Source organism: Vigna unguiculata, chromosome 5 (genome assembly GCF_037176805.1).
Source record: "Vigna unguiculata cultivar grain cowpea cultivar isolate G323 ecotype 2 chromosome 5, ASM3717680v1, whole genome shotgun sequence".
In the NCBI taxonomy this organism is placed as follows: Eukaryota; Viridiplantae; Streptophyta; class Magnoliopsida; order Fabales; family Fabaceae; genus Vigna; species Vigna unguiculata.
Window position 1 is genome coordinate 55315693 of NC_140796.1, and position 18805 is coordinate 55334497.

The 18805-nt window shown below is 33.6% G+C and overlaps 4 protein-coding genes across 5 annotated transcripts; 3 read left to right on the top strand and 1 right to left on the bottom strand.

Annotated features, from left to right (window-relative positions):
- Positions 1-6018: 6018 nt before the first annotated feature.
- On the top strand, positions 6019-7063 carry LOC114185688 (ethylene-responsive transcription factor ERF003-like). The gene is made up of 2 exons (XM_028073560.2): positions 6019-6201; positions 6322-7063. Exons 1-2 carry the CDS (start codon positions 6119-6121, stop codon positions 6809-6811), a joined length of 573 nt encoding a protein of 190 aa, XP_027929361.1. The 5' UTR covers positions 6019-6118; the 3' UTR covers positions 6812-7063.
- A 3581-nt stretch (positions 7064-10644) lies between these two features.
- LOC114184133 (ATPase 9, plasma membrane-type) lies at positions 10645-14583 on the top strand. The gene is made up of 9 exons (XM_028071386.2): positions 10645-10743; positions 10842-10961; positions 11067-11618; positions 11726-12172; positions 12267-12389; positions 12485-13414; positions 13505-13678; positions 13765-13947; positions 14056-14583. The coding sequence occupies exons 1-9, from the start codon at positions 10702-10704 to the stop codon at positions 14332-14334; spliced, it is 2850 nt and encodes a 949-aa protein (XP_027927187.1). The 5' UTR covers positions 10645-10701; the 3' UTR covers positions 14335-14583.
- A 1631-nt stretch (positions 14584-16214) lies between these two features.
- On the top strand, positions 16215-18716 carry RTL1 (RNAse THREE-like protein 1). 2 transcript variants are annotated; one of them, XR_003604291.2, is made up of 5 exons: positions 16218-16496; positions 16606-16825; positions 17062-17173; positions 17520-17800; positions 18043-18716. XR_003604291.2 is itself a non-coding variant. In XM_028069962.2 (4 exons), the coding sequence occupies exons 1-4, from the start codon at positions 16395-16397 to the stop codon at positions 17656-17658; spliced, it is 573 nt and encodes a 190-aa protein (XP_027925763.1). In that variant the 5' UTR covers positions 16215-16394; the 3' UTR covers positions 17659-18716. The 2 variants fall into 2 exon arrangements, 1 of the variants encoding a protein (XP_027925763.1); XM_028069962.2 differs by having other exon boundaries at positions 16215-16496; positions 17520-18716.
- Positions 17708-18520, bottom strand: LOC146886577 (uncharacterized). Its single transcript, XM_085673119.1, has one exon. The coding sequence runs from the start codon at positions 18518-18520 to the stop codon at positions 17708-17710; it is 813 nt and encodes a 270-aa protein (XP_085529245.1).
- Positions 18717-18805: the final 89 nt, after the last annotated feature.

Sequence of the window (18805 nt, forward strand, 5' to 3'; positions counted from 1 at the left end):
TTGAGATGTTCACAACGTTTGACATATTTTTGCTTCAATATTAGTTAAGAAACTATAATGAAACGCATATGAAACGTCAAGTAAACTTAACAAAATTTGGTTAAAAGGATTAAATCCACGCAATTTTAAAGTTTGGAGACTATATTGGACCAAAGTTTCGAAGATTGACTAATTTCAATTTTCACTAAAAGTAGAGGTACCAAAAACATATTTAACCCTAAAATATATCAATGGTTTCTTTCTCTTTTGCATGGTTAGGCAAGAAATTAACTAACAAGCATATTTACAGTATACGTCATATCAAAAGGGAATTAAAACTGAAATATTTAATATGGGTTTATTTCATAATATATAATATATAAGTCTATTTATAAATTTCAAAAGTTTAACTTTTTATTTTTTAAATGAGATTTTTGTATGGCACAATATTTAAGATCATGAAACTTGATCTTCAGGTGACTGAGTTTTTTATTTTAAAGTACACAATACTTATTCATTTAAATCTTGATTAATGGATTTTTTTTTCGGCAGAGTCTTTTATTTTATATATATATATATATATATATATATTAATTCATGTGATATTTTATTCTGTTTTTTCTCTCACCATTCCTTGTTGCATACGTGACACATTGCTGCATGCACCAAGATAAAAATGACGTTTATGCTTACCAATTTGGTTTTTTACTCCTTGTCGTTAGTTTTATTAACAATACTTAATTTGAGTAATGTTGATGCCAGCAAATGTAAATTTTTACGACATCATGTGAACCTACACACTATGTTCTCTTTCTCTGTCTCTTCTACTGTTTTGTTTCCCCCATATTTTTCTGCTTTTCCCATGTTTTTTTTTTCATAGTACATATTTATTATTTTTTTTAAAGAAAAATAAAAATAATTGCCATTGGTTTCTAACTATCCATGCTTCAACGAAAACATGAAGCATGGATTGAGTTTTGTAATTCACACATCTTGGCGTTGTGAATTGTATATTTGAGTTAAAATGTCAAACTCATATGACAGAAGTTGGAAATGGGTGATGCCAGTTAAGCAAGAAATTTGCGAATTTGGTTCCCCATGATCGTGAACTTACTTCAAGTAACACTTACGTGTAAGACAAAAGAATTTACCTAATTAAGATTTGTTGGGACATCTTGATGTGACTTTTTCATTCAATTATTATAAGGATTTCTACTAATGCCAGATTAAGGTATATGTTTTAGTTAACCTTCAAAAATCTTCAAACACATTTTTCAAGCCAAAGATATTTCACCATCCCTTTTCGGGTATCATACACACTCTTATCTTTAGTCGATATCAGAGATATATTCATTTTGTACATAAAACAAGAAATTAGTGGATGGTCTGTTAACGATCTGATTTTGGATGGAATAAAATGTCCAAGAAAGTTCGCTAGGATAGATTCTAACTTGAGTTTTAAGTCTAACTCAACCTCACAAAACCGGTTTGTAAGGTGAGGATTGCACCCATTTATATATATTGTGAATTGATCTTATCTCTAATCGATGTAAGACTTCCAACAATTATAAAAAAAATATTAATTCTTTTATTTTCATTATTAAAAGCATGTTCGAATATAATTTATAAGAACTTTTTGGATTTTAGTTACTGAGTATATTTTAATCAAATGAAAGACTTTTCTAATTTCACTTTTAAATGGGTTAAAAAATATAAGAGTATTTTTTTTCTTTTTTCTTTGGAACTCGGTGTAAGAAAATAAATATTTATAATTTTGACTTCTAAACATAAAAACTTTTGGAGTTACCGGATCAATACTAATATTCATGAGTTTAAGTAATCAGTATTATGAACATGGAGAAATTATGGGTGTGAGAGAAAAATTAAGTACAATGCAATTATTGTCAATGATAAGTTATTATCTTTGATATATAAAAGTAAAATGAAAAGATAAATCTTTTTGAAATTGAGGAGATAACTATATTTGGTTACTTTCTCTACTTTGATAGTATATGGGTACGTTCATTCATCTCACACGTACATGTTCATATGATGGTGATGTTATTTTGCTACATATATATATCATTGATGATTTTTTGTATAATTATTGTTGCTATATATCTTGAGCACTGCGTGTGTTATCATTATCTCTCAATGATAAAGTGAGATGTTAATATTTTTGGCTCTATATACTTATTTCCAAATTAAACTACTACCACAATTGAATTAGTAGTGTTAATTTCTATGAGTGATTAAGAGAGTGAATTTAATTCATATAAGTTAGCTTACCACATAATTAGAAAAAAAATAATCAACTTAACTTTTTTTGTTTTTAAGTTAAAAATTTTGTAATTCAGTTCAATTTATTAATTATATGTTTATGATTTAATGAATATTTTTTACAATTTATTTTATAATTTATTGAAGTATAATAAAAGTAAACTCAAATTCATTTTTTTATAACATCATAATAGAAGTTTTCACATTTTTTACCAAACATTATTATTATTATAAAGACACTAGGTAAAAAACTAAAGTGTCAACAATAAAAAAAATTATAAAAAATGGTAAAAAACTAATAAACAATTTTTGTCAGTATGTTACGAGTCAATCTACTTTTAATTTGATTTCAAACTTTGTAACTAGTGAGTTGAGCCGAGTCCAATTTAACATACATTTTAAAAAATTAAATTTTTTTCATCTTAACCCAACCCAAAAATTCATAATAAATTAAGTTGGTTTACAAGTTAAAACTCATTTTAAGTTCTCTACATATATGTTCGTCTAAATTAAAAGAAAAAATATTAACATATTGTATATAATTTTGTATTAACAATATTACTTTTCATTATTGTTGTGTATCCAATGGTCTCACTTCAAGAATCAAAGTCAAAAATAATTTAAATTTACATTTTTCTTTTAATTTTTGAAATAGCTTTTATAAATAAGACTATAGCAAAATTTTCAGAAACACTATCTTGAAATATTATTATTTCAACGGATGAGAATACCTACTATAGCTCCTAAAATCTTGCAATTAATTGCTTTTTTTAAGGATTCGTATCATGACATTTTAAGATGGATTCACAAGGTTGAGAAAGTGGAAAGTGAAATCCACTAATTCAAAAGCTTCTTCTTTCTAATGCATGCATGGGGAAATGATAATCGAGACGCACTTGCATTTTAAATAGATGAAACGTCAATTTAATTATTTTTTGTAAGGTATAAAATTAATTTATATATAAATTAGGGAAAATTATATGAAAGATTTTCTATAAATCAACTTATCCATAGATTAATTTTAATTTATGAAAAAAAAAGGTTTTGATTTTTTTGAGAAGAAAAGTTAGTTTCCATGGAAAAGTCTTTTCTCATTGAAAATCATCACTCAATGGTTGTTTATGATTTCTATACATAATTATAAAAGCACGCGTAATGTTTGCTTTTTGGGTCGTTTGGTTGCTGATATGCTGGCACTCAAAATCACTTTTTTGGCTTATAGATTCCAGAAGTAGAACTCAAGTATAGATTAATGATAACAAGTCAAAAACCACTACGTAAGAGCTTTCTTAATTTCCAAAAATATTTTTTTGGTTATGTTTTACTATTTTTACTAAATAACAAAAGAAAGTATTGAAAGTCCTGTATCGTCTATAGTTAAGGTCAATTTACAGTATATAAATTGGTGCAATTCTTATTTTACACGTTGGTTTTGTGAGATTGAATTAGATTTAAAGTCTACCTCTAACATGATATCAGAATCAGGTTAGAGTTTATTCTAGTGAACTTTCTTAAACATTATGTCTCATCTCATATCGGACTGCTAATGGGTGTGTTGGAAGTCTCATATCAACTAAAGCTAATTCATAATATATAAGTAGGTGCAATCCTCACCTTACACACTTATTTTTGTGGAGTTAAATTAGATTTAAAGCTCTAAAATTTTAACAATTTAATTACTCATTCACACGCTGAAGGTATATGTGGGAACTATTTACATTCTGAATTATTATTATTGTTTTTATCCATGAATGATTATAGGTATAGTAAATCTTTCTGGGGGAATGGTGGGTGTCTTGTTTGGAACATGGGACCCAAGAGTTGTTTCAATTGATAAACAATTAAACATAGTGAACCCTTAAAACGCAGTGTTTCATTGTTAAACCTCGTTTAAGTTAAGTAGTTAATTTCCATGTGTCAGAAAAAAATAGTTGTGCGCTTTTACAGCTAAGTGTTCATTACTTTTTTCATACCCGGACAAGTTCATAGTCAAATTCTCTTAAAAACTTTTACATTAAATTCAACTCAAAATCTCGAAATAATAAAATCTGTAAATATTTTACAGAATTCAATTTATTTATTTCTATTCGATATAAAATTTAGAATATAAATTGAAATCCCAACAGTGTGACATTGATGTCAGAAAATGAACAAGGTTTTTGCTAACTTGGACATGGCAAATGAAAAAAAGTGAGGTCAAATATAGCAGCTACAGCCCTACACACGCGCGAGCAAAGAATGGGCTTCAATTTTCCATCAAACATGCATTCACTCTTTCATCATCTTGCATTGTTGCGTTAAGAAAACCCTGATGTGAGCCACGTATCCATGTCGCCCACAAATATCTTCAATCATATACCATATATATATATATATATATATATATATATATATATATATATATATTATGGTATATTCGATAGTTGAATACCATTTAAAATTTAAACGTAACTTAAATACTTCTTATATCTTTTGAAACAATTTCACGTTTTTAAAAGTGATTGATTTAAAAATATTATTGTTTGTAAGGATCAAAACTTTTGTTTTTTATTTAGGAATTTACTTTGGTACATTTAATAATCTCACATCATCTAAAAATTGATGTCAAACATAATTTAAAAAGGGTTATATATGTTTTTGGTCCTAGTCCCTCAAATTTTAGTAAATTTTGGAATAGTCCCTCTTTGAAATTAAATACTAATTTAATTCTTTATCTTTAGAAATGTGTGGATTTAGTTTTTTCTACTAAATTTTTTAAGTTTATTTGACATTTTAAACTCATTTTATGATAATATTTGAGTTAACATTGAAGCGGACGTGTGTTAAACGGTGTAAACAATTCAAATACTATTATGAAATACGTTTGAAACGTTAGATAAACTTAACAAAATTTGGTTAAAATAATTAAATTCATACATTTTTAAAGATGAATGATTAAATTGGTCAAAAGTTTTGAAATGGTGTAAACAATTCAAATACTATTATGAAATACGCTTCAAAAGTTAGATAAACTTAACAAAATTTGGTTAAAATGATATGTCAAAATTATGAAATACATTTTTAAAGATAAATAACTAAATTTGTCAAAAATTATAAAGAGAAACTAATTCTAAATTTCACTAAAATTTGAAAGAAAAAAAACATATTTAACTCATTTTAAAAGCTCATTTCACCCTGTAAAATATATGTAATAAAACACTGCCATCCAAAACGAACAATACTTAAAAAAATATGGTGATTGATTATAATAATACCGATGGACCTTTTATATATATATATATATATATATATATATTTTGTCACTTCCTTTCTCACATGCCCTTTCTCGATCTGGTTATTATTGCTAGTAAAGAAATACACTCACACCACTTGTGAAGGTTATTATTAAAGTACATATCTACCTATATACTTCATAATTTAGACATCATCATTGTCTGTCTTATTCATACCTATCTATTTGCATATTGAACATAACACGTTTATTAATTAAGTCTCTGAGATCAAGTCAAAGCAGAGAAGAAAGTTGAGTTAGTACCCTACCCTTGTATTCATTTTCTTCAAAATCATACCAAACAGTGTTATTCTTTGTAGAATCAATGTTTCTCTTGCTCTTTGTAGAATCATGTATGTATTAGGAATGAACTCTTGACTGTGAGTTGCAGAGAAAGAAAAAGGTGAAACAAAAAAATTACCAGGCTTGGAAAAGGAGGGAACTTGGTGGGGCCATGGTTTGATAGAGGAGAAAGCCGCAAAAGAGTATTATATAAATGAGTGTTACCACCTTCTCCACTCCATTAACACTTCACTTTCACATTCTCAAACACGCTTCACCAACAAGTTTCAACCACCAATCACCATCATGGCTAGACCCCAACAACGCTATCGTGGTGTCCGCCAGAGGCACTGGGGCTCCTGGGTCTCCGAAATTCGCCACCCTCTTTTGTAATACTCACTCTTTCTTCTTAAATACCAACTTTTTCTTCTTCCGTGTTACCCTGTAGTTTTTTTAATAAAACCGCATTATGTAACACACTGATTAACGTTGTTTGCTGGTTTTTCTAGGAAGACCAGAATATGGCTGGGAACGTTTGAAACAGCGGAAGATGCTGCCAGAGCGTACGATGAAGCGGCGAGGTTAATGTGCGGGCCAAAAGCGCGCACCAATTTCGCTTACAATCCGAACGACCCACAATTATCTTCGTCGAAGCTTCTTTCTGCTACTCTGACAGCGAAGCTACACAAGTGTCACATGGCGTCTCTTTCGCTCCAAATGAACAAGCAGAAGGGATCTCAGAAAGAGGGTGAAGAAGGGTCGTCAAATTCAGGCAATGCCGTTGCGGGAACGAGCGTGGACACAAAAAGTTTCCGATGGGCAGAGAAGAGACACGAGGAAGTGCAGTGGGTAGAAGAGTACCATGTTGAAGTGGGAGAAGGAGAAGCAGAACAGCAGCAACAGTTTCAGCCAGTTCTTGAAGATGATCACATTGAACAGATGATTCAGGAGCTTCTTGATTATGGGTCAATGGAGTTTAGTTGTGTTGACTCGGTCTAAAAACGAAGCAAATTTACAAGCATTCTCCTCCGTATGGTACTATTTACTAATGCCCCCATGTAATAAAAAAATAGCGAGCTTTAGACTTTAGTACCATAGTTTTCACCATGAGTTTCAATCACTCCTCATTTTAATGGTCAAGCATGTGGAACTAGAATGTAATCAATCATACAAAAACCAACGCATGCATATATGATGTGGACTATATTCTAGATAGCATAAGTAAAACATCAAAAGACTACAAATTTCCGACTTCTGTTTTTTGTTTGTTTGATACTGAAAGCTGCCCAAAATTCTTCAAAAGTGCTACACAGATGTGGGACCTATGCTGTCCCAGACATTTATATGTTTAACAACCAATATTAAGAACTCTCACGTCCCATCCAATAAATAAAATCAATTTATCCTGTATAAATGGAATGAGATCTCATTTTATAAGTTGATATTGTAACATCAGATAAGTTTTGAAATCCAATTTTTATCATCAATTAGAGTCTATTCCATCCAAATTTATTGTTTGTTGGTGTTGCGGGTTGTACAATTGTTCCGTGGCGAAGGCCAAATGGGTCAAGTCACAATCCAAGTGAAGTTTCTAGTAGGACAATTGCTAAGGATGAGATTGTTGCAAGTGACATCAATTGTCTCGTGACAGAGACCAAGTGAGTCGGATCACAATCGAATAAATCGTAACGTTTGGACTTGTGTTACACTCTTAAGTAAAAAGAGTTGCGCCCTAACTACTAATTATAGCTTTTGACATAGTGGTAAGCGTTCGATCTTAACAGTTGGATACATTGTTTCACCCCGTAATCGAATCGGTGTCAGATCACCTATCAATATTTAGTCTCATCCATTATATATATGTTTCGGAGTGAAGAGTTTGAATTAAAGTTCAGTTACTAACAAACTATGGATTATGAAAATAACCTAAAGAAAAGAAGGGCAATGATTAACTAGTAGCAAAATTGATCTTTGGTAACAAACTTGAAGCATTGCATTATGAAGGTAAAGAGGAATTATTGAAAGAGGGTTAGTGCAACGGTTTTGGCAGTAGCAGGCGTTGGAGTGGATAGTAACAAGCACCTGGAGGCATGATTAGGAGAGAGCGATCACAGAGCAAGAAACGTTTTAGTTTGGGTGGTGGATCATCAAAAACTGCCCAAACATATAAAGTCAATACTTTGATTTGGTGTGTATCCAAGAAATCCAAGAGATGTGAACATTACAAATAATGCCAAATATGAATGACAAAGTGTGGCAATGTGAAGTGAGCTAAATGGGCATTACTTGTTAAACAATGAACATTCTTATTGTTTTCCCACTTGCTTTTTCTAGCTGATAACACAACAGAGACCCTTTTTTCTATTCTCTTTTGAACTATCCTTCCATCCCTTATCCTTTGTTCCTGCAAAAAGCACAACTTTTGACCCACATAATCCTCTTTTTTACCGATCGCAAAACATCTCCGTTCACAACTTTTATTTTTGTCCGGATTTCATGAAGCCCCTTACTATATTAAAATCTAAACACTCAGATCTTATATACATTCAATAGCATCACATTTACACTTCTTCTTTTTATTACATGTCGTGGATAAAAAAGAGAGAGACACAAAATTTAATGTTTTATGAATCAATGTACCCAAAAGTTGTCTGTGTACCACTTTTTTCTTTGCTTCACATGCATCTTTTGGTCTAGATAATCTTATTGAGCATTAAATATAATTAAACACGATACAAGGTCTATTACGATGCAATTGAATTAACAAGCGATGTCTTTCAAATTTTCCTTTACGACTTAGTTTTTTTTTTTTTCAGAAGAAAAATAGAGATTTGGTAGCATTATCTGTCACTTTTGTAATGCAATTAATTCTTCAGCCGGCAACTTTAAGCATGTGCATGGAGAATGTCTTCCATGCTTACAATGAAGACAATGTTTGTTTCCAACAACACGGACCAGCATGTCCCTTCAAATTGCAATCATGCCAAAGTCATACTATGATTGTTCTCATAGCAGAGCAATAGTGCACAAGACATGGAAAATAGTGTCAAACATTGCAGTTAGTGATCGATCATATGTTGAGGTAAAATGCAAATTATACCATTTCTATCGTAAAGTTCAAATCAAGCTACAAAACCAAAACAACCAAACACAATGAAAATATTGAATTGTAAAACTTTGGAGATTCTGAATGTTTTGGTATCTAATGCAATTATGCAAACAAAAATACTCACCGTTTCTCAAAAGGTTAACCCATTCGTACAAGATCTCAAAACTTTTCTATCATTAAATTTAAGTTTCCCTTTCGTTAGAGTAAGAACCTCGTTAAAACAACGAGGTTCCAATTTGAGACATTGAGTTCGTTGCAAGATTTTGATACCATTGTTATAAAAAGTTTTACTGATTTAGAGAAGGTTCTAAAATTTCTTAACAAAATAATGGCTGGTATGGTCTTAATTTTTGATGATTCATCAATTTTTTTGCTACTATGTTGATCTAACTTTGGTGAATTTAAATCTTTGTAAAGGTGGGTGGGACAAAAAACGGCACTATTTTAACCTCATGCCTAATGATTATTCATCCATCTGGTAATTGATTTTGTCTTCCACAACCGTTTAAAAGCACAAATTTGATAATCTTAATGACATGACTATAAAAACTATAATTCGGTGTAGCTGAATCATGGTCTCTTTGATTAGATTTTTAACCTTAACAAGTCTCTCTTCTCTTCCCTCAAATAGAAGGATACCATAAATCATGGTCATGTCACAGTCTAACCTAGTTAAGATGCTAAGCAATAGCCCTTCAATCGATTTGGCAAGAATCATAGAAAAAGAACAACTCTTCTTTGAATAGCCTAATGATAGTGACAAATTGAAACTATTCTAGTTAAATCTGTGAAACAAAATAGCTATAAAAAAACAAACTTTTGTATTTAAAAATAAATAAATAAATAAAGAATAGTATAGAAAATTTTATGTGTGTCAAAGTATTGGTATTCTTCCTTTACATGGGACAGACACTATTTTAATGTTATTAGTGCAATATTGTCTGAAAGCGTGCCCTTAATATATATAAAAAAAAATGAATTTGAACTCCATCATTGTCTTTGAAAAATTACCATTCTACAGGAGTCTAATTTTTTTTATTGTTCTCTGCTAAACATTAAAAACACACTATTTTAATACTTTAAAGATAATTTTAATATATTTTTAAATTTTTAAATTAATGGTCATCAATGTATTTTGAAAACATAACAGAAGAACAATAACAAAAAATCAATAGAAAATCCAAACTCCATTCTATACTCAGTAGATGTATAGCAGAAACAAGGAGAGAAAAATGAAGTTGGAGGATTATTATCCAAGAGAAAAAAAAGGCTTCACATTGAAACGATCCAGTGAGTGCAATCTTATGTTAAGTGAAAAGAAAATTTCTTGAAATAAAAAAAAAATGTTACTTGGGCCGTAGAAGTTAGTCCAAGTGTTTTGGGCCGTGTTTGTATAAATCGGATTGGGCCTATGTCCTACGTGTATTACCATGGTATGATTTGACCACGATGTGTAGTAATAACGATGAGATTGGGTGGCACGTGGGAGCGCACGAGTGGGGTCAAAGGTAACGCCACGAGGCTCGGTGCTTGGCTCGTTTTTTAGTGTAGTTAGTTATGAAAAAGAAAGAACGGAAAGAGAGAGCAAAAGTTTGTTAGTGAACGAGTGGGAAGGAGAGATTTCAGAACAACGCTACAGAGAGAAACTCTCACTCACACACTGCCATGAACCAAAATAGTACCAAAATAGTTAGCATTTTTTTGTGTATATATACCCATCTCTCACACTTTCTTTCTCAAGCAACCATCTTCTTTCTCTCTTTAACTTAACAACAACAACATGGGAGGTCTCGAAGACATCAAGAACGAGGCAGTGGATCTCGTGAGTGTCTTGTCTTGTCTCCTTTTTTCTTCTCTTTCTTTCTCGTTGTATTCTCAGATTCATGTTACTATAATGTAACGTGGCTTTGTGTTTTGAAGGAGAGGATTCCTGTCGATGAAGTGTTCCGCGAACTGAATTGTACAAAGGAAGGTCTCACCAATGAGGAAGGCCAAAAGAGGTTGCAAGTTTTTGGACCCAACAAGTTGGAAGAAAAGGAGGCAATCATCATTCTTTCATTCTTTGATTCTTTGATTCTTTGATTCTTTCTTTCTTTGTTTCTTTCATTTCGCTCTGACAAACATTATGTTTGTTTGATCTATCAGGATAGCAAACTCCTTAAATTCTTGGGTTTTATGTGGAACCCTCTCTCATGGGTGATGGAAGCCGCTGCCATCATGGCCATTGCATTGGCAAATGGAGGGGGTGAACCACCAGATTGGCAAGACTTTGTTGGAATCGTGGTGTTGCTGTTTATCAACTCAACCATCAGTTTCATCGAAGAAAACAACGCCGGCAATGCTGCAGCAGCACTCATGGCAGGTCTTGCTCCCAAAGCGAAGGTTGTGAGAGATGGAAAGTGGTCTGAAGTGGATGCCAGCATTCTCGTACCAGGAGATATAATCAGCGTCAAACTGGGAGACATCATCCCTGCTGATGCCCGTCTCTTGGAAGGAGATTCCCTCAAGATTGATCAATCTGCACTCACCGGTGAGTCATTACCTGTTACTAGGAACCCTGGTGACGAAGTCTTCTCCGGCTCCACAGTGAAGCAAGGAGAGATTGAAGCAGTTGTAATCGCTACTGGGGTTCATACCTTCTTCGGTAAGGCTGCTCATTTAGTCGACAGCACTAACCAAGTTGGTCATTTCCAAAAGGTACAACCTTTTCTACTGTCTGTGTTCATGTCTGTGTTGTTCGTGTTCGTGTTAATTAATGTTCATGTCCGTTGTAAACTCTCAATTATGCAACTTCTAATGATCAGGTTTTGACGGCCATTGGAAATTTCTGCATTTGCTCAATCGCTGTGGGGATGATCATTGAGATTGTGGTTATGTATCCAATTCAGCACCGCAAGTACAGGAGTGGAATCAACAACCTCTTGGTCCTTCTCATTGGAGGGATTCCCATTGCCATGCCTACAGTCTTGTCAGTAACAATGGCAATTGGATCCCACAGACTCTCTGAGCAAGGTGCCATCACCAAGAGGATGACAGCCATTGAGGAAATGGCTGGGATGGATGTTCTGTGCAGTGACAAGACTGGCACCCTAACACTCAACAAGCTCACAGTGGACAAGTCTTTGATTGAGGTTTTCTCACGAGATGCCGACAAGGATACAGTGATTTTGCTTGGAGCCAGGGCCTCCAGAATTGAAAACCAGGATGCTATTGATACTTGCATAGTTGGAATGTTGGGTGATCCAAAAGAGGTCTGTAACAAACAATCCTCATTCTACATGAACAAACCAAAAGAGATATGGAATAGTTAATGATAACAAAACAAATTTGTTCTGTTTGGTGCAGGCTAGAGATGGCATTACAGAGGTGCACTTTCTTCCATTTAACCCGGTGGAAAAGCGCACTGCCATAACATACATAGACAGTGAAGGTAACTGGTACAGAGTAAGCAAAGGTGCACCAGAACAGGTAATCAGTGAACAACAACACTGAACCAAGTTTGTATGTTTCATAGTTACTTACCTGTGAAGTAAAATTAACCCGACATTTGCTTGCATTGTCAGATTATCGAGCTCTGCAACCTCCGGGAAGACGTGAAGAAGAAGGCTTTATCCATCATTGGAAAATTTGCTGATCGCGGTCTTCGTTCGCTCGCTGTCTCAAAACAAGAAGTGCCAGAAAAGACAAAAGAGAGTCCTGGAGGACCATGGCAGTTCGTGGGTCTGTTGCCACTTTTTGACCCACCAAGGCACGACAGTGCCGAGACTATAAGGCGCGCTCTCCATCTCGGAGTTAACGTTAAGATGATCACCGGCGATCAGCTAGCTATCGGCAAGGAAACCGGTCGCAGACTTGGCATGGGAAGCAACATGTATCCTTCTTCATCCCTCCTCGGTCAGAACAAGGATGAGTCCGTTGCTACACTTCCCGTTGATGAACTCATCGAGAAAGCTGATGGCTTTGCCGGTGTCTTCCCCGAGCACAAGTACGAGATTGTGAAGAGACTCCAGGAAAGGAAGCACATCTGTGGTATGACAGGAGATGGTGTGAACGATGCTCCTGCACTGAAAAGAGCAGATATTGGAATCGCTGTTGCTGATGCAACTGACGCAGCTAGAAGTGCATCTGACATAGTTCTGACGGAGCCTGGCTTGAGTGTGATCGTGAGTGCTGTGTTGACAAGCAGAGCAATCTTCCAAAGGATGAAGAATTACACCATATATGCTGTTTCTATCACCATCCGAGTTGTGTTGGGCTTTATGCTGCTCGCTCTCATCTGGAAGTTTGACTTCTCACCCTTCATGGTTCTCATCATTGCCATTCTCAACGACGGCACCATCATGACCATTTCCAAAGACAGGGTGAAGCCATCTCCAATGCCAGATTCCTGGAAGTTGAGAGAGATTTTCATCACCGGCGTTGTTCTCGGTACCTACCTTGCTGTCATGACCGTTGTCTTCTTCTGGGCTGCTCATGCATCCAACTTTTTCTCGGTAACTTTTTTAAATTATTCCAAAATCATTTCTTTAATATTTCTCAACCTCTAAAAAAAAAAAAAAAAAAAAAAAAAACACCAATGGCAGGACAAATTCGGAGTGAGATCCATCAGGGATAACCACGGCGAGCTCACGGCGGCTGTTTATCTCCAAGTGAGCATTGTAAGTCAAGCACTCATCTTTGTGACACGCTCGAGGAGCTGGTCTTACGTTGAACGCCCTGGTCTGCTTCTTGTCGTTGCTTTTCTTATAGCACAGTTGGTGAGTATCGATCAAATGCACGTGTTCTTGTGGCTCGGTCACTGCTTTTCTTTCATTATATGTATATAAAGTTGGTGTCTTTGTAGATTGCCACAGTGATAGCTGTGTATGCAAACTGGGGTTTCGCAAAGATGCAAGGCATTGGATGGGGTTGGGCTGGTGTGATTTGGCTCTACAGCATCGTTTTCTACATTCCCATGGATATTCTGAAGTTCATCATCCGATATGGATTAACCGGAAAGGCCTGGAACAATATCACTGACAATAGGGTACGTAACATAACATAACACAACATCTCAGTGTATATCCTTGTGAATCACGAATGTTTAAGTGGGTACCTGTGACATTGTTTTTGTGTGATGACGATGATGATGCAGGTTGCTTTCACCTCAAAGAACGATTACGGAAAGGGAGAAAGAGAAGCGCAGTGGGCTGCCGCTCAGCGCACATTGCATGGGTTGAATCCACCGGAAACCGACGAGATGTTGAATGAGAGAAACAACTACAGGGAGCTGTCGGAACTTGCAGAACAGGCCAAGAAACGTGCTGAGGTGGCAAGGCTAAGGGAGCTTCACACTCTGAAGGGTCACGTTGAGTCTGTTGTGAAGCTGAAAGGACTTGACATTGAGACAATCCAGCAGCACTACACAGTGTGATCAGGGGTTGTCGGAACAATCACGACAACATAGATTTAGACAATAAAATAGAAGAGAAATAGATAATTTATTATATTGTCCCTGTCGTCTCGAATCTTGTTTGGATTCTGAAGAACGCAGGGACTGATAGAATAATCCAATGCTTTGAGATTGTGCATCACAATCCATGATTGGAAGACAGTGTTTTGCTTAAGTTATCGTTCTAATTTTGCCTTAGCTCTAGCTTTGTTTTCTTATTTCATAATCAATGAAAGAAGATTTTGTGTCTTCACTCTCTGTCTTCACCATTACTAGATTCGCAGTATTTTTTTTCATTTACAGAGGAACTCGCAGTAGAAAACTTCCAATAAATAAATTAAAAAATAAAACAAATACATTGAAGAGGTCCTATAAATAAATGAATAAATAAATTTATCTACAAGTTAATTTAAATTAACAGAGGAATAATTTTCTTTTCTTTTTATTTCTTTAATCTCATCTAAACAAACCATGATAAATTTTGCAACTTTTATTTATTTATTTTTTTTAAACCCAAAGAAGCTCAACTTTTATTTGCAACTTCCTAACTTGTCATAACACTTATAATACCTATATATTTTTTGTTGCTGATCTTATTGAGTCACAATAACTTAGTATAATATTTTATTATTAAAGTAAAGTTGTAATGTATTAAATATATATATATATATATATATATATATAGTCGCTTGATAATTTTTATAAAGTTATTGAAGTCATTTTTGTTTTTAAGCAAGCGTTAATATAAATAAGATATAAATATTCAAAAAAAAATCGTTTTGTAATTTTAAAAAAATATTTTTGTCACAAAAAAATGGAACAATTCAAACCTTAAAAATATTAATCTAGAAATAAAATTTGATGAATTAAAACGATATAACTCATGACGTTTGTTGTGAAATTCAACCAAAGCTATATGCCTCCTTTGGACATTTTTTAACAACAAAACTACAATTATTTAAATACTTTATCCCGTAAGCATGTTTCTATTTCATTTCCTTTAAAAGTGAATATTCCGATGGAATATTTTCTTTTGTCTGATTAACGTCATTTTGAATGTATTATTGTTTTAGTATATATTAAGCAAATCAATGTTTGAACATTTTTTTTAATTGCCTTGTGTTTGGAGCAAAGAATTGGCCAAACAAGTTATTAAAATCTATTTATTATTATTATTATTATGAAATTATTAAAAGCATTTACTTATTTGTTTTAAACTTTTTTATACAGCATCCCACAATGATAAATGGCCTCCATTGTTGAGAGATTCGTTATTTTAACTGAATTTATAAGATATTATATTTTTTATATCAATTAAATAATCCTAATAATAAATATTATCAATTATGAAAGAAAATTTTTATTTAGTTGGTAATCCAAGTAGAGTGTCCTATTTTGGCTCCAATTTGTAAGAAATGAATTCGAGTGTCCAGATAAGACTTTTACACTTCTTTTTATTCATAAAAAAAAAAAAAAGTAAAGTTTGAAATTTGACAAAACATACTACTCACAATTTTGGATAATGTGGATTCATTTTCTTTTTTCAATATTTTAACACGTGGATTACATGAGTTTTGCTTATGAATTTTGTGAATTATTTGTATTTCTAAGTTTAATTTAACCTAAAATTTAATACTTTTTTATATGTAGAATTTATATGACAGGGTTTTATAAATATTAAAGTTCATTATCTTTAAATTTACACAGTTTTTGATTTTTTTTTCATGAATAGAATTTCACAGAGATAATTGTATCTCTTCTATTTTCTATGATATGATTGTACTTTACAGAAAATATTCTATTAAAATGTACTTAACTGAATGTCTTTATTCCAGGAATAACTAACCTAATGTTCAGAGAGTTTATAAAAGTAAACCTAACTCATTCATTGGATTGCATTTGGGAGAAGAAAGATACAGTGAGGAACAACTAGATTTGTGTGCTGTTTCCTTCAGAACTTTCATTCTCGGTCCCTTCAATCTTCTTCATTTTATCTTCTCAAATACTGCAAAAGATTATTGAACAGGAGAAGACAAATAAGCATGGAAAACAATTGCTCTCACACCCCAAAACTTGCTGTTAATCTCAAACACCTTCCTCCAATTGATCCCTTTCCAGTCACAAATCCTTCCTCTAATTCAAAGGTTGTTAATTTTTCTATTTTCCTTTCTTTTCTTTTCTTTTTTTATAATTGGGTTCGCGCAAAATTTGTCTTTTCTTTTGAAAGAAATTTTTTCTTGTCCTCTTTTGCAGAGTAAGTTGAACAACAGTTTTTGTAGCAGACCTGCTGCTAAAGCTGGAAATCGAAAACACAGTCTGGGAAAGATGATGCATGCTTCTGATAAAGACATTGTCAAAGAACCCTCCTCGGGAATGACGAAAATTGTAGCTGAAGAAGCATTTTCAACTTCATCTAACCAAAAGAGTAAGTCTTGTGGTAGTACCCCAACAATTCCATCTCAGAGAGAACAAGGTTGGTATACGTGCTTTCTCGAAATTGTTCTTATTGTCTCTAATCATTATAATGTATCAGGTCTTCAAGTTGTTGGTGGAGAACCATTGGGTTCTTGATTTAGTCCATTAAATTGTTTTCCTGTCTTTTACTTTGGTTTGCCACTTTTGCATGATGTCTTATCTTTCTCTTTTAATTCCTACTTGTTTTCTTTCAAGATCTCTCTTTTATCATTATTATGATCCCTTTGAATTTAGGTATGAAGAAAGGAACTGCAAGGTCTACTTTGTATGAAATCTGTGCTGCAAATCATTGGAAACCTCCATTCTTTGAATGTTGCAAAGAGGAAGGCCCAAGTCATGAGAAAATGTATGTGTACGAGCTACATCTTATTTGGTTATGTTTTTGCCTCGCTGAATAATTCTTTGATTTTCTCTTCTCAACTGTACAATTTAAGTTGCAATATCTTATATAAAAAAAAAAAAAAAACTCATTCTTGCTCACAAGATTGCAATGATTGCCACTAAAGTTGTTCAATTACTTGACCAAGTGTCATCCAGAATTTGAATAAACTTGAAACAATTGGCCTTTATGATAGTAAATTTCTTTTGCTGCTTTGCTTCTGTTGGTCACTCATGATGAAATGAAACTAAAGGAAACATCATTATACATTTTCTTTCTGTTATCCTCTGTGACTAGTTGATGCTTATCTCAGGTTCACCTTCAAGGTTATCATTACGGTAGAAGCATCAGGAAACACATTAGAGTGCTATGGTGCGCCTCATCGGAAAAAGAAAGAAGCAGCAGATCACGCAGCTGAGGGAGCATTATTTTACCTAAAGTATTGCCAATAAATAGAAAGTAGGTTACTGGATATCATCAACAGCCAAGACTTCTACTATTTCATTCTTCGGTGATACTCTCTAGACTCGGCAGCCAATGGTCAGAAGAAGACCATACATTCTTAGGAGAGCTTCTTAACCCTTTTCCCCTCAGGTCTTGTGTCCTCTTCCTGGCTAATGTGTTATCATTGCGACTTTGAGCTCTGTTTGATGATGTTCTTGTTTCTTTTGTCATATCACCAACAATTGTTTTAGTCCTGCCTCCATTAAGCAGACTCACAAAGCAATTATCACGTGATAAACCACCATTATTATTATTATTAACATTTGTACTCAAATTCCTAACATGGTTCTTATTTTTGGAATGTCGTTTGTTGTTATTTGTTTGCTTTGCAGTGCTTTTATTCATGAAGACACAACAAGTGGAAAGCATACCATCATCTTTTTCCTCTCTGCTGGATTGTGTGTTTCTAATCTCATAAGAAGAACTGGTTGCAATTTCACGAGCAGGAGAAGGAGAGCTCCTTGGAGAAAGCCCTTGAAGCTTTCTTATTGTGCTCATTGGTACTACATAGTACTTCTGTCCAAGCACTAGCTCTGCATCTGGTTCAACAACTGCCCATGGTTGCTGGAACACATGTGGATATGTTACACAACATCTTGGATAGCGGCACATAATCTCAGCTGCAGTTACTGGTCTGTCATGAAGCTCAACATGACCACCACGATGGACAATCTGTAGAAGCTTTGTCTTTGGATTCTTTGCCAAAATCCTGCGTGACAATGCCATGGTTTCCCTGTGTTTTGGGAGTGCAAGGACGGGTGGGGGAGAAGCTGTTCTAAACTCATTAGGAAGAGTATTTAAGTAGTTCATTCATCAAGGTGAAGTGGTAAAAGGAAAATTACAAGACATGTTGCCTTGGCTGTTAGTGATTTCCTTCATTGGTAGTATCGTTAAAATTGTCTCCTATCGAGGCATAGTAGATTGAATCTTCTGTATCATTCATGTTTCTCTTGTTTTCTTTTCCAAGATTGCATTTACGCCTACTAAGATGACATTTTATAATGCATTTTTTTTTTCACCATGAAATGGAACTATACAATATGCTCCCTTATAACAGAAGAAAATTAAGTGATTAAAATAAAACTTTTATGGTAA